This window comes from Anolis carolinensis, chromosome 3 (assembly GCF_035594765.1).
Source record: "Anolis carolinensis isolate JA03-04 chromosome 3, rAnoCar3.1.pri, whole genome shotgun sequence".
NCBI classification, from domain to species: domain Eukaryota; kingdom Metazoa; phylum Chordata; class Lepidosauria; order Squamata; family Dactyloidae; genus Anolis; species Anolis carolinensis.
Genome location: NC_085843.1, coordinates 162,856,412 through 162,871,506, shown reverse-complemented (window position 1 = coordinate 162,871,506; position 15,095 = coordinate 162,856,412). Strand labels below are relative to the sequence as shown.

General features: G+C 40.2%; 1 protein-coding gene across 2 annotated transcripts in view; it reads left to right on the top strand.

Moving 5' to 3' along the window:
- Positions 1 to 28: 28 nt before the first annotated feature.
- Positions 29 to 15,095, top strand: part of nhlrc2 (NHL repeat containing 2) — a 53,780-nt gene continuing 38,713 nt past the window's right edge. The window contains exons 1-2 of one of the 2 annotated variants that reach the window (XM_062975707.1): positions 29 to 224; positions 8,586 to 8,738. In XM_062975707.1, the coding sequence (XP_062831777.1) occupies positions 59 to 224; positions 8,586 to 8,738 (319 nt within the window). In that variant the 5' untranslated portion in view covers positions 29 to 58. The remainder of the gene's footprint in view (positions 225 to 8,585; positions 8,739 to 15,095) is intronic. The other variant, XM_003223439.4, reaches the window with a different exon arrangement.

The following is a 15,095-nucleotide window of genomic DNA, read 5'->3' as shown; positions in this document are numbered from 1 at the left end:
GGAAGGCGAAACGGCAGGGCGGTAAACAGAGGCCTCTTCTCAGGGAGAGTGGCGGAAGATGGCGGCGGCAGCTGGGTTGGGCGGCCTGTTGCCCGCGCAGAGCCAGCTGGAGTACGCGCTGGAGGAGGCCACGACGGCTCAGGAAAAAGAAAACCTGGTGTATCAGCACCTGCAAAAGGTGGATAGCTGGGAGCGGGATCTCAAAGTGCCCGAGTTTGGAGCAGGTGAGCTGTTTCTGCACTGCTTTGCAGACTGCAGAGTTCTGGCTGAAGTGCCAAGAGGGGAGAAGGAAGCGGAGAGAGATAGGACCCTTGCAAACGACACTCTCAGCCCACGTTGACTCTCAGGGTAAAGGAGTCTATCCCAAAGTGAAGCCCCATTGTATAGTCCTGGAGTCAGCTCTCTTTAAATTGCATTCCTAGTCCAATTTAGGGTACACTTACACTGCAGAAGGCTTTCATGGTCGGAATCACTGAGTTGCTGTGAGTTTTAAGGGCTGCATGGCCATGGCCAGGGGAACTTTCGCACAATTAAAACTTGTGCACCAGTTGCACCCGTACCTTGAGAAGTCTGACTTGGCCACGGAAGTCCACACTCTGCTTACATCATGAATAGATTACTGTAACACGCTCTACATGGGGTTACCTTTGTCAGCTCCACTGGCTGCCGATTAGCTACCGAGCACGATTCAAAGTGCTGGCTTTAGCCTATAAAGCTCTAAGTTCCAGCCCAGCTTACTTGTTTGAACGTGTCTCCCGCTATGACCTACCACATAATTTAAGATCTTCAGGGGAGGCCCTGCTCTCGGTCCCGCCAGCTTCACAGGTGCGGCTGATGGGGACGAGAGACAGGGCCTTCTCAGTGGTGGCTCCTCGGCTGTAGTGACATCCCTAGTGACATCCGGCAGGCTCCATCCCTTTTGAGTTTTAGAAAGAAAGTGAAGACCTGGCTATGCGAGCAAGCGTTCAATAAGTTTTGTTGGCTTCGACCTGGTCTGGACTAAGGTTTATGTACAAGGTTTTGTGGATGAATGGCTCAAGTATTTTGTATTATTCTAAATCTGTACTTAATTGTTTATATTTTATTATTTTGTATTGTTGTGTATTGGCATTGAATTCTGCCAGTTTTGTAGGCCGCCCTGAGTCCCTTCGGGTGAGAAGGGCAGGATAGAAATGATGGAAATAAATAAATAATAAATAAGACTGTTTGGAAGCTGCAACTGGTCCAATGAGCGGCAGCCAGATTGATCAACAGAGCTGCGTACAGGGAGCATACAACCTCCCTGTTGCGCCAGCTCCACTGGCTGCCAATCTGCTACCAAGCACAATTCAAAGCTGGCTTTGGCCTATAAAGCCCTAAATGGTTCTGGCCCAGCTTACTTGTCCGTACATAACTTCCTCTATGAACCATCTCAGAGTTTAAGATCATCTGGAGAGGCACTGCTCTCGGCTCCGCCTTCTTCAAAGGCACGATTGATGGAGACGAGAGACAGTGCCTTCTCGGTGGTGGCCCCTCGGCTATGGAACTCCCTCCCGAGAGATTAGATCAGCTCCCTCCTTCCTGTCCTTCCCCCCAAAAGTGAAGATGTGGCTCTTTGACCAAGCCTTCAAAAATCTAGTGCAATAATTAGATACGAAAGATGTGTAATTGACTTATAGAACGGCCCCAGACTACGCCTATGGATCACGTGATTTTAACTTGCGTATGGATTCAAATGCTTTTAATTGTTTTAATGGTGCGGTTATTTTTATTGTACTATGTTTTTAAAGGCATTATCTATGTTGTGAAGCTGCCTTGAGACCCCTCCAGGGTTGAGAAAGGCGGGATAAAAGAGCCATAAATAAATAAATAATGTTGCAGAAGCATTCTTTCCTGACGTTTCATCTGCATCTATGGCAGGTATCCTCAGAGGTTGAGAGGTCTGTTGGAAACTAGTCTAGTGGGGTTTATATATCTGGAATGTTCAGGGTGAGAGAAAGAACTCTTGTTTGTTTGAGGCAGATGCTAATGTTGCAATTGGCCTCCTTGATTAGTATTGCATAGCCTTGCAGCTTCAAGGCCTGGTTGCCTAAATCAGGACAGTAAATAAAGAACACCACTCAGAAAGCAGAGGAAGTCCGGACATGAATCAATCAGGGCCAGCTAACACCTTCAACAAAGTATTCCCCCAGACAGTAAGCAGACAGACCTTAAAGCTGAAAGGCTATTCAGTGCTAATCAAAGTGGCCAATTGAAACATTCACACCTGCCTCAAACAGACAAGATAATAATAATAATAATAATAATAATAATAATAATAATAATAATAATAACAACTTTATTCTTGTATTCTTTATTCTTGAACTCAGGGCAGCACACACGGACCAAGCCCAATAATACACAATAAAATATATCAACATAACTACATTTAACTTATAAAATGTAATAGCAAAACATCCAATAAAATCAGTTTAAAACAGTTCAGCAAGGTGCAGTTAGCGTATTCAGAAATTGGAGGCAGGCGCTTAAAATTACATATGTGCAATAACTGGCAGAATACTGACGAGATGGGCCATAATAGAGTGCAGTTGCTGGCTATAGGTGGAGGCATGGACACCATCAAATTATACCAAATTAGTCAAAAGCACATTGACAAGAGTTGTTCCTCCCACCCTGAACATTCCACAGATATATAAATCCCACTTGACTAGTTTCCAACATACCTCACAACCTCTGAGGATGCGTGCCGTAGATGCAGGTGAAATGTCAGAGAATAATGCTTCTGGAACATGGCAACACAGCATTTGAACTACCATGGCTCAATGCTATGGAACCGTGGGAGTTGTTTGTTTTCCAAGGTCTTTGGCCTTCTCTGTCAAAATGTTGAGTACCTCACCAGACTACAAATCCCAGCATTCCATAGCAATTAGCCATGGCAAGTAAACTGTATTAACTCTATAGCAGACCTAGGCAAACTTCAGCACTACCGGCTTTTAGGAATTGTGGGAGTTGAAGTCCAAAACACCCGAAGGGCCAAAGTTTGCCCAGGCCTGTTCTATAGTGTAGAGTAGTGGTCCCCAAACATTCCACTTCATTACTTTGAGAAATTTTCCCCTCATAGGACGCTTCAGTCTCTTTTTGAGCATGGAGAGGCACTGAGATCATCACACAAGTTAAACTACTTCTGGCCATCATGCAGACTCCTCTGTGGCTGAAAAGAGGCAGAAGTGTCCTGAAAGGAGGGAACTCCAGCAATCTGATATTGTCACATGGAGAAATTTCCCCCTGATAGAACACCTCAGTCTCTTTTCAAGCACGGGGAGGCATGAAGCTCATCACATGTTCCAAGGGCCATGGTAGCACAGTGGGTTAAACCCTTGTGCTGGCTGAACTGCTAACCTGAAGGTCATCCATTTGAATCCGTGAGAGGGGTGAGCTCCTGTCTGTCAGCCCCAGCTTCTCATGCAGGGACATGAGAGAAGCCTCCCACAGGATGGTAACACATCCAGGCGTCTCCTGGTCAGTTTGCTCACACCAGAAGCAACTTGTAGTATGTTCTCAGTTTGCTTCTGATATGATAAAAAATCACATGTTCCAGGGTTGAAAAGAGGCTGAAATTTCCTTAAAGGAGAGAACTCAAAACACAGGCCAGCAATCATGTTCAGAGATCCTACCTCTAATCTCACTTTAATCACCTCTTTAAAACTGAAAAACAGGTGGGATGAGAACTATTAAAAGCTTTCATTGCCCTGTCAGTCAGCAGTCTGTTGTATCCTAAAGGGTTTGATGCGGAACCCTAGGATGCCATGAAAAGCAGTGGTTTTACCTTGGCTCACTGTTTCTTGTATCCTATGGGCTTTAATACAGATCATAGGATCCCATGGAAAGCAATGGTTTCAACTTGGCTTGCTGTCTCTTGTATCATCTGGGGTTTGATACAGATCTGTAGGATCCTATGGAAAGCAATGGTTTTGACCTGGCTCACTGTCTCTTGTATCCTATGGGGTTCCATGCAGATCAATAGCATCCCATGGGAAGATGAGGTTTTAAACTGGTGTCAGTCTCCTTTAATGGAAGGGGCTCTGGGTAGGGCAAGCAATCCTTTGGTTTTTAGATACGGTTGTTTCTCCTTACTAAAAAAGGAATACTGATTTTGTGATGAATGTAAAGATGCTTGGAATGCCAGCTCTTAAGTTTCCACATGAAACTGGGTGATTCTCTCCCTTAAAGGGATTATTCTCTCACTTAAAGGGATAGTCACTCATGCTTTCCCCTCTCAGTATGATTATTTTTTTTTTCGTGTCAGGAGCAACTTGAGTCGCTTCTGGAGTGAGAGAATTGGCCGTCTGCAAGGACGTTGCCCAGGGGACGCCCGGATGTTTTGATGTTTTTACCATCTTTGTGGGAGGCTTCTCTCATGTCCCCGCATGGAGCTGGAGCTGATAGAGGGAGCTCATCCGAACTCTCCCCGGGTGGGATTCGAACCTGGCAGCTTTTCAGGTCAGCAACCCAATCTTCAAGTCACGAGGCTTTAGTCCACTACGCCATTGGGGGCATGTGGTAAGGCCTGTGGGCTGGATTTGATCCTCCAAAGTTATTTACCCAGCACCTGCCCTATACTTTAGAATTAGGGTCATCCTAAGTGAAACAACTTGAAGGCACACAACAACAATCCTAATTCACTTGACTCTCTCATTAGCCAAAAGCACACCCACATTTCCGATTGAAATAGTGGTAAAGTTATGTTAGGAGGGATAGCTAATACTCCAAAGTACAATATCAGAATTCAAAATGACCTTAATAGATTAGAGAGCTAGACCAAATCTGACAAAATGAATTTCAACAAATGTATTATACTACACTTAGGCAGAAAAAATAAAATGCAAAGATACAGGATGAGTGATACCTGGCTCGACAACAGTCCATGTGGGAAAGATCTTGGAGTCTTTGTGGATAGCAGGTAAAACATGAGCCCACAGTGTGATGCAGCATCTAAAAAAGCCAATGGGATTTTGGGCTGCATCAAAAGGAGTATAGTGTCTAGGTAGAGAGAGGTTGTGGTGCTTTTGTATTCTGCTTTGGTTAAACCTCACCTGGAATACTGTGTCCAATTCTAGGCACCACAGTTCAAAAGCAGTATTGACAAGCTGGAAGATGTCCAGAGGAGGGCGAGTAACATGATCAAAGGTCTGAAGACCATGCCCTATGAGGAGTGTCTTAAAGAACTGGGTATATTTAGCCTGCAGAGGAGAAGGTTGAGAGGCGACATGATAGCCATGTATAAGTATGCGAAAGGGTGTCATAAGGGTGCTGCCCTTGAAACTAGGACTAGGAGCAATGGCTCAAATTACAGGAAAGGAGATTCCACCTGAACATTAGGAGGAACTTCCTGACCGTACAAACTGTTCAACAGTGGAACTGTCTGCCTCGGAGTGTGGTGGAAGCTCCTTCCTTGGAAAGTTTTAAACAGAGGCTGGATGGCCATCTGTCAGGGATAAGTTGATTGTGCTTTTCGTGCATGGCAGGGGATTGGACTAGATGGCCTTGTGGTCTCTTCCAACTCTATTATTCTATGATTCAGTGGATTCAAATGCCTCAGATCTGTGGTTGCTCGTGTTTGAGGCTGTTTCTACACTGCTTTAAACTATGGCAGCCAGACAACATGCTACTACAAAAGCACACAAAAGAAAGTTGTTAATGTACATCTAGTTCTCTGTTATTTGTGTAATCATCATCTGGGCCTCAAACTAGTCCCAGCATTTCTTATGTAATCCTCTGCATAGCAAAAACACTGTCTTCAATACTGATTTGAAACTGCATTAAATGTTCAGTGTTGTTTTATCAGTATCTCTGCTGCACTTTATTCCTTTCCTTCAGTTGTTTATGCCTGCCCTAGCCCCTTATCAGGATAATAGTTCCGGGTATTTACCTCTCCCCCAGTTTACATTCTTCACTATATGCACTTTCTCTGGCCCAGTTCATTTTTAGGAGCCTACCCAGGTTTTTATGTTTTACTATATATGTGATTCTTATATGTTTTATTAAATTGTTTATATATTATTTTTACATTGTCTGTAACCACCTGGGCCTGGCCCCATGTAAACCGCCCCATGTCCCTTCAGGGAGATGGAGGTGGGGTATAAAAATAAAGTTGTTATTATTATTATTATTATTATCAGTGTAGATGGCCCCGAGTTTGACTTCCTAACATTTAAGAACTGTATCCTGGCATAGAACCATAATTTCAGCATTACATTCTGCTTGTTTTGAATAATTCAACTAGTAGACACGTTAACTGGTATGTACAGGTAACTGGTATGTACAAACACACTATAGCTATCTTGTTGCAGCCTGAGCTGTTCTTGCTTAAAAGATAGCCTGACAGTCCAACCGCATACATATCTACTCAGAAAAAATAAGGGCCCTTCTACAAATGGTTAAAAACCCGGAAGTAACTGGGATAAAAGGGGGAGGGTGGCTAAACAATGTTTAGCCAAATAGCTTGTGGAATTGGGTTAACTGCTGAGATGAACTTGTTAAAAAGTATGCTTAAAAACAAATCCTCCCAAAAAATATGCACCTTCACAAGGACAACACGTACTTCCCTTCCCTTCCCTTCCCCTGTGTGGACTGCTGCAGTGCACATGTGTGTTTTAAAAGCTTGAAACAGTTGATCAGCTGATTTTGCTGTCAAAAAATGGGCCATGGACACACAGGTGGCTCAAAGGAAGCACAATTAGAAAGGAATTGGAACTGCCTGAAACCATTCCTTTCTTTTTATCTTTATTACACAGGACTTGAATCTAGAATTGGGTGAGGAAAGAGAATAAGAAATCTGCTTGTGCATACATTAAGATGTTTGCACGTGTGCATATGAGGTCCAATGCATCTAGGAGATCATTTTCTTTAAAAAAAAACAAACTTCTGCCAGATGTTCCCCATCTGCCTTCGATCTTGAGCTGCTTCAAAATGTGAGGGATGGCAGGGGAGCATTTCCCGGGACAGATAGTGTGTGGCTTCCACTTTTCTTCCTTCATCTGTCTCTGTCACAGGCAGGCTGGAATGAACCCCTCACCTTTTCTTGATGCTGCAGCCACCATCATCCCTTCCTTTGCCTCCACTCTCAATATCATTGGTGAAAACAGCCTCATAAAGTCACAGTATCACTGGCAGTGAAAGGAGAGCTGTCCTACTAGCTTACCCCACAAGTGCTAAGGTTATAGTGGTGGCAGTGGCAGAAGTACAAAACCAAATGGTTTACTTCATTGCCTTGTTTCCTGTCAGGGCTCTGCCATTGCTGCCATTGCCGCTGCTTCCTCTTGAATGCCAAGAGTACAAACATTATGAAGTCTGTGTGTGTGGTGCAGGGTGAGGAGAGCAGGAAATTGCGAGTAGTGTTGCCCCCAGTAATTATGGTGATGCCACTGCCATAAGGCTGAGAGTAGTTTAGGTGGAAAAGAGATCTCTCCTCACATAGGTCTCACACTTCCCGTTTTCTTTTTCCACCTTCCCCTGTAAGTGGAACACAACGGTGACTGAGGAGAGCATGGGCATGCAAGTGCAGCTTGAACTGACAGTTAAGCACCTTGACAAGTCTTTTTTTATTATATGCAAATATGGATATTCCAAAATCTGTGGGTAAAAATTCAAATTTTAAAAAACTTCTGGTCCCAATTATTTCAGATAAGTATTTCATTCAGCACTTCTGTTCTAGTTGGAAGTAACCAAAAAGGTTTCAGACATGAATTGTTAAAACAGTAGCCTCCAGTCTCCTAACAGTGTCACAGAGTTAAGTCTAGGTCTTTAATCATACTTGCAATTTTATTTTATTTTTGTTCTTGTTCATGCAGAAAAATAATTCTTATAAATTTGAATGCTTGTATACTTGTGATTTATGACTGATGATAGTGAAAGTATTGATTTAATTTGCTTGATTTTTTTTTTGCTTTAATAAGGATTGTGCATAGGACATATTTCTAAGATGTTTCTGAGAAACTAGAACATATGCTTCTCCAGGAAATTAACTCATTGTTCCATAATTTCTACACTTACATGTAATGCCTTCATTCATATTTAGCATCCCTATAGACAAAAAGCTAAATACCACATAAGGTGGCTTATTTTCCAGATAGTGCATCACGATGGTATTTATCAGCTTCCCTGGTAGCTATTAGGCAATCAGGGATTTCATGCAGGTGAATACTACCCTGGCGGGTAAATGATAGATGTCTCTTCTACATCAACCCACTTGAATATGGCTGTGGAGAAAGAGAAAATTTGAATCTATACATTTCGTGTTTACATGTTTTTCTCTTTCACACATCACCCGGGGGTGGGGGGGCATGGTAGGCTGAGAGCTAATAAATACATGCCTTAAATGCATTCATAATTATTGTCACCTATCTTTCTTATAACTTAGAATTGCACATTGTTTGACGTAATGCTGAGAAATTAATTCCATTTCAATATTTCCTGTCTTACAGTAGATTGTCTGCCTTCAGAATTCTGATGGATGGTGAAATATTAGATTCATTTTGTATGAATTAATGAGGTTCCTTGGCTTTTGGTTCTTGAAAATAATACCCTAATCTGGTTTCTATTTTCAGATCTGCAATGGCTGAATACTGAAGGTTCTCTCTCTTTGTACAAAGATCTTTGCGGGAAAGTAGTGGTATTAGATTTCTTCACTTATTGCTGCATCAATTGCATCCATGTGCTGCCCGATCTCCATGAATTAGAGCAGAAGTATTCTGTAACAGGTATTTCTTTTTCTAAGAGTAGAATTTCTTGATATTGTTGCAGTTAAAGTTGTTTACACATATTAAGTAGTATGTTATTAAATATTATGTCAATAAGAGATTGTAATTAAATACGTAACAAAATATTTCCAAACAAATGTTCTTAAAAACCTCCTAGAAAGAGTTACATTGGTTGATTGTATCTCTCGATATTTAGGGGTTTTTCAAAATGACAACAATTGAAAAGACCTCTTGTATTTAATCTCATTAATGAAGTTAAGATTTGGCTTCACATTCTGGATATATGTCATATATAATCCCAGATGTGATGTGATGGCATTTTGACAATATTTTGATAAAAAAAACCTTCTTGATTACAAATGCAAAATAATAATAATAAAAAGATAGAGTCCTTTTAAAATAAAAATACTTAAGTAGCAATCATGCTATTATGTGCATTAATAATAATATACACTGTTTAACATATCTAGGATCAGTATGATTTTCTAATTATTTAAATATTGCAATGGTGTTTGATTTATATGTGTAATTTTTAAAATCTGAAATAATCCTTTTTGAAGATGGGTTTGTTTATATGATAAATAGAAAATTTCTTTAGTAAAAATTTTAAATCTGCTTGAATGTGAGAATTCTGTATGTCCTAGAATATCAAAATCAAGAGAAGTAAGATGGGAATCAAGATAGAATCATAGATCATTAAAATATTCTCATTAATACTGTGTTGTAAGTTGTCACCAAGGTTTTTTCCTCATTTTCCTCCTCCTTATGTCTTTTGCGGTATCATAAATTATTGTCTTTTCTAGTGAGTCTTTTCCAAGACATGCTATGACAAACTTGGTTTAGTAATCTTGGCTTGTAGTGAGAGTTCAGGGTTAATATCTGATTAGCATTGTATAGCATTGCAGGTTCAAAGTCTGGCTGTTGCTGCCTGGGGGATCCATTGTTTGGGAGGAATCAACTGACACTTCATTGGTGGCTGTCTGGAGTTCCCCCATTTTTAGTAGTGTTCTTTATTTGCTGTCTTTATTCTGGTGTTTTTTAATACTGGTAACCAGATTTTGTTCATTTTCATGGTTTCTTCCTTTCTGTTGGAATTGTCCACATGCTTGTGGATTTCAATGACTTGTGGATCCTCCAGACTGTTTCTGCAGGATTGATTTTCAGTTTCATTTCTTGACCTTAGGCAAGGTATACTATATTTTTTGTTTGTGCTCTATTTTCTACTTTTACATTGTAGTTATTTATAGCTATCAGTCAGGTCAATTCTTTCTTGAACATCTTTTTTTGCCTTTGACTTTAAACATAAATTTAGATTATGGAAGTACTGATGGATTTTTCTGAATTCTTATTAATAGGATTTTTTCAGACTTTGACTGCTATTGTACATTGCTTCTCATTATTAACACCACCATATTTCTTCTTAGAATTTTATTTCCTGAGTAAAACATTGTCCATTTATTTGACATAAAATGCCCCCATCCTATCTACTTTTGCTGAACTCACCCCGAGTATTGCAATGAAAATATATTCCATTTATTGTGTAACAGTGTCTATCTAACTTCCCCTGGTTCATGCTCCTCACATTCCATGTCCCTATAATGTGTGTTGTATTGCTTTGAATTTTCCTTTCACCTCTGAGTACATCAACAGCTGAGCATTTTTTCAGCTTGAGTCCAATTATGTTACTACTCATAGTGATACTCATAATTATGCCATGCTCTTCTCCAGTAGTTCCTTGATTATCGCCAACCATGTAGTTTCATCATTGACACAAGCTCTCATTTCATTTGGACTATATTATAGGGTTTTCTCAGTATATACATTAAAAGGGGGTTTATTAATGCTTTCTTCTGCACACTTACAGGTCTTAGATATGGTGCTACTGCCATTGTAGCTAATAGATACTGATGTCACTCCACTACTGCTGCTGTTGCCCAGGAGCTGTTTGCTAATTTAGTCTGGCTCCTCCATGAAAGCCTGTCTGACATCGATGTGTCCTTTTGTCTCAGAAGAACACACAATCCCACTACTGTAGAAATGTTGTCCATGGAAAGCCTGATAAATATATTCTGAACATATATCACTTTTTATTGTTGACATATTTTACTCTCATGCTGCAGATAGCCTTTTAGTATGCATCTGTTTAACAATATAATTCCATCATGAACGTGCTGATGTAGAAAATGCTTAAAAACAAAGAACTGTTGTATGACATTTCCAAGATCAGTGCATATTCGTTCGTTAACATGTACACATCTGGAATTTGAAGGTATATCTTGGAACAAATGTCAAATTTCACAAGAATTTATTCCAGCTACTGTGTTTATCTGATCTGTTCTTACTCTTATCATTGTTAGTGCTATTTCTGCATCCAGAAAGGCATTCACAAGGTTATTTTAAGCTCTAATGAACATTCATTTCACATCAACAACCTAGAAATGACTTGCTGGACTCCTGCTTGAGGAAGTGCTTCTTGACAGAAATTCTTTGGGAGAGGGCCAGTTTGCTTCTGTTGTATAATCTTCTAAGTATACAGTGGAATTCAACTGCATTTTCAGATACTAGAAGTTTAACTTCAACAGTTCTAATTTTGTTACTGATATAGGAACCCATGGATTTAATTTACTTTTCTCTTCAATTAAGGCTTTCTTCTTAAGCAATATATTGGGCATATTTTTTGATAAATGGGGCCCAAATTAAAATAAAAACTTCAGTATCAGAGTACTAATTTGTAGTTCTGTATTGACTGCTATGGTAGTGTGTAGAGCAACATAGCTATGAATGTATGTGACAAACAGCTAGGAAATGGTAATTGACCAAATGCCTGGTACATTTACAGTCGGTTTTTACACATGAGTCTCTTCTCCATAATATATTTCCCACGTTTTATTCAACCTGGGGCTGCCTTTCCATTGATGTTTGAAGTAGCCCTAAATTTAGTAATAGTTGTATATCTCTTGAGTAAAAATGCTGGAGACTACTGCCTTAGAACATCCAACTGACATATGTAATGCAATGTTTAATGTAATTCAACTCACAGATGTAGCTATTCCCCATCACCCATTCTTATGCATGTGTACTCATAATTAAAGGGCCATCTACATGTGCCACAAATTGTGATGTTGATCTGGAATGGGGTACTCCAGTCCGCAAAAAATGGACAGTCACTGAACCAGCTTGGCATCTGATGGTTGTTTGCACTGTGCTCCAGTGGCTGAATGGTGCCCACGTGGCTCGGTGAAGCCAGTTGCCATGGAGCCCATTCATCCTCACATCAATTCATTTGACCCATGTAGGTTCTCCCTAAGTCACACAGATTTCAGTTTGTGCTTTATTGCAACCTTTTGTCTAGTTAATACAAATAAATAATGGTTATCCATATCCCTTGCTTCTGTAGTAAAGTGACAGCAGAGACATTGTATTTAGGCAACTCCTTCTCAGTTCATGAAAAGTGAGGAAGGGCAGCAATATTTAGAAAGCCGATTGCAATGCCTGCCTTGAAATCTTCTGCATGTCAGGCCATGACAGAAGGATGTGAAGAGCTGCCTTGATTACACTGTACATTTGCTCTCACTAAACACTCCTCTCACTCTTTGAACTCTTCTGCCAGATTTAGATAAAAGGAAATTGGAATAGATCCAAGATGGGAACAATTTTGCCATCTCATGCTGCTGTTCTTATTCTTGGGCTGAAACTATAACACAGGATGCATTTAAAAACCAGAATGCCCTTCTTTCATTTGATAAATGATTAAATACAATGTGTTTTAAAGGGTCCTCTCTCTAACTCACACACTATTTTTGTACTTATATATAGTTATACATGAGTGTATGTGTAGATAGGAATGAAATGTGTTGTGAGAATGACTCTTGAAACCTGATAGCTATCACTTTTCACAGTTCCTTGGATCTAATTAACAGAACAGAATGCTAGAATCTTATCTATGGTGTTGGTCTGTCAACAGTGCATAAGAGGATGGTAGGGAAGATTCCTTGGAGTTTTTCAGTTTTTTGCACTAGAGAGTGATATAATTTTTTTTAAAGTGGAAAATTGAACTTTCTTTATTTTCTAACCACTCCTCTATTATATCTGGTAAAATCCTTTTTTTTCTTTTTCTTTTTTTGCAGGGGAGGTTGTAGAAAAAGGAACTAGGGGAAAATTGGGATTGGTTTTCAACATTTGTTCCACTATTTATTTACTTGATTATAAATATTACTGGAAATTTATTTGCATCATTATTATCAACCAGTAACCGCATCATAATCATAATTGCTAAAATGACTACAGTTCATTCAGTGTGTAACTTATTCTTCATGAAAACTCAAGATAGCAGCTTGATATTTGTGGAATCTCAATGTTACTGTGCATTTTCCTGAACCTGTGTGGTGTTGTCATTTTTACTGTCAGACTAGAACTGTGGGAAGCCAGCATTAAAACCCGGCTCAGCTATGGGAACCCACTAGGCAACCTTGGGAATTACATAATTATTTAGCCGAAAAAGGGGTCAATGACAAACCTCCTCTGAATAAATAATGCCAAGGAAACTGTATCATAGGACCAACATGAGCCAGGCAACAAGAAATGTTCCACAAAATACATGAAGTCTAATAATAATACAGTTGAATATGTCATGTATACATTTATCTGTGTGATAAACAGCTATTATAATGTGTTGTCGAAGGCTTTCATGGCCAGGATCACAGGGTTGTTGTATGTCTTTCGGGCTGTGTGGCCATGTTCCAGAAGTATTCTCTCCTGACGTTTCGCCCACATCTATGGCAGGCATCCTCAGAGGTTGTGAGGTATGGATAAACTAAGTAAGGAAAGGAAAGAATATATATCTGTGTAGAGTCCAGGGTGTGGCAAGAGTCCTTTGTCACTGGGAGCCAGCATTAATGTTTCAGTTAATCACCCTAATTACATTGGAAATGTTTTGTCTCTTGCCTGGGGGCATCCTTTGTTCAGTCAAGCCCTCAGAGTGTTGGTTCCCATCTACTGTTTTGATTTTGGAGTTTTGTAAAAGGAAGAAACCATGAAAATGAACAAAATCTGGCTCCCTCTCTCACTCACTCAGTCACTTGCCTTGCCAGGCGCCGGAGCGAGGGACGGAGGGTGGGCAGGGGACAGAGGGTGGCAATGCCCTCCCTCCCTTGCTTGCCCTCTCACTCACTCTCCCTGCTGGGTCCCGGTGCTGCCGGAACCCAGCCAGGTGAGTGAGCGAGGGACAGAGTGCGGGCAAGGGGCGGAGGGTGGCAAAGGCCCTCGCTTTCTCGATCACTCACCCCGCCAGGTCCCAGTACTGCCATCGCCGCTGCTGGGACCCGGCCTGGTAAGTGAACGAGGAAGGGAGGGTGGGTGAGCGATTATGTTAAAGTCTTAAAATACTGTTGTTAATGTAAGTGGAGTGAATTCAGGGCTGCCATTTTTCTAGAGTGAGATATCTTCTGTGTGCTAAAGGAATATTTATGACTGAGCTCAAATCTTTGCATTTGTTAAAAAAATAGAAATCCAAAGAAGTCTTGTCTTTTTATGAAATATTTTTCATAATGTCTTATTATAAATGCTACCTGAAGTTGTTTCACAGTCTCTTGCACAAGGTATTTGATGAGCTCTTGCAAAACAGTTCACAGAGCCGCATCACTGACAGAATTTCTTCTACATGTGCAGCTGTAGATTTCTAATATTTGCTTATCTTAGAGAAACAGGGATTTTAGAGTTTTGCAATTATAGAGCATTTTCAAACTGTAGTTTAGAAATTCCAAGGTTAAGCATGGCAGGCATTAATAACCCTAAAATATGAGTGAAAGAGGAAAGGATCTGCCCCTGGGGCTTGTTCTTTACATGTCTATTCACTAGGGAATACACTTGAGATAGGAAAAAACTTCTTTTTATGGATTTGGGGGATAGTATAAATTGATTCACACTGAATAGATTGAAATAACAAAGAAAAGCACTAACTTGCATTCCCACTCTGAAAATTATACATATTCTGCAAGCATTTTAGCTAACTCAGCAGCCATAATATTTCATATAAGATCATTAAGTGCATATACTATTTGTGCTACTGAATTATGTCTAATTAAAAAGTTATAGCTATATAATTAATTAATTTCCATTTAGTTTGCTCTACATGCTTGCAGAACACTAAGTAAACTGGTTACATGATAACTTAACCTGCCTCTGGCAATCTCTCTAACCACTGTACTTGCTCCTCACATGTTATTGGAATAGTGAATCAAGTAAGGCAAATCGAGGAGTGGGAAGAGGTTCAACCAACATAAACACATACATGCATGTGAGAGAAATACATTTGTGAGAGTCTGCATATTTTCTCACTGCAACAGTAGAAGAGAAAGA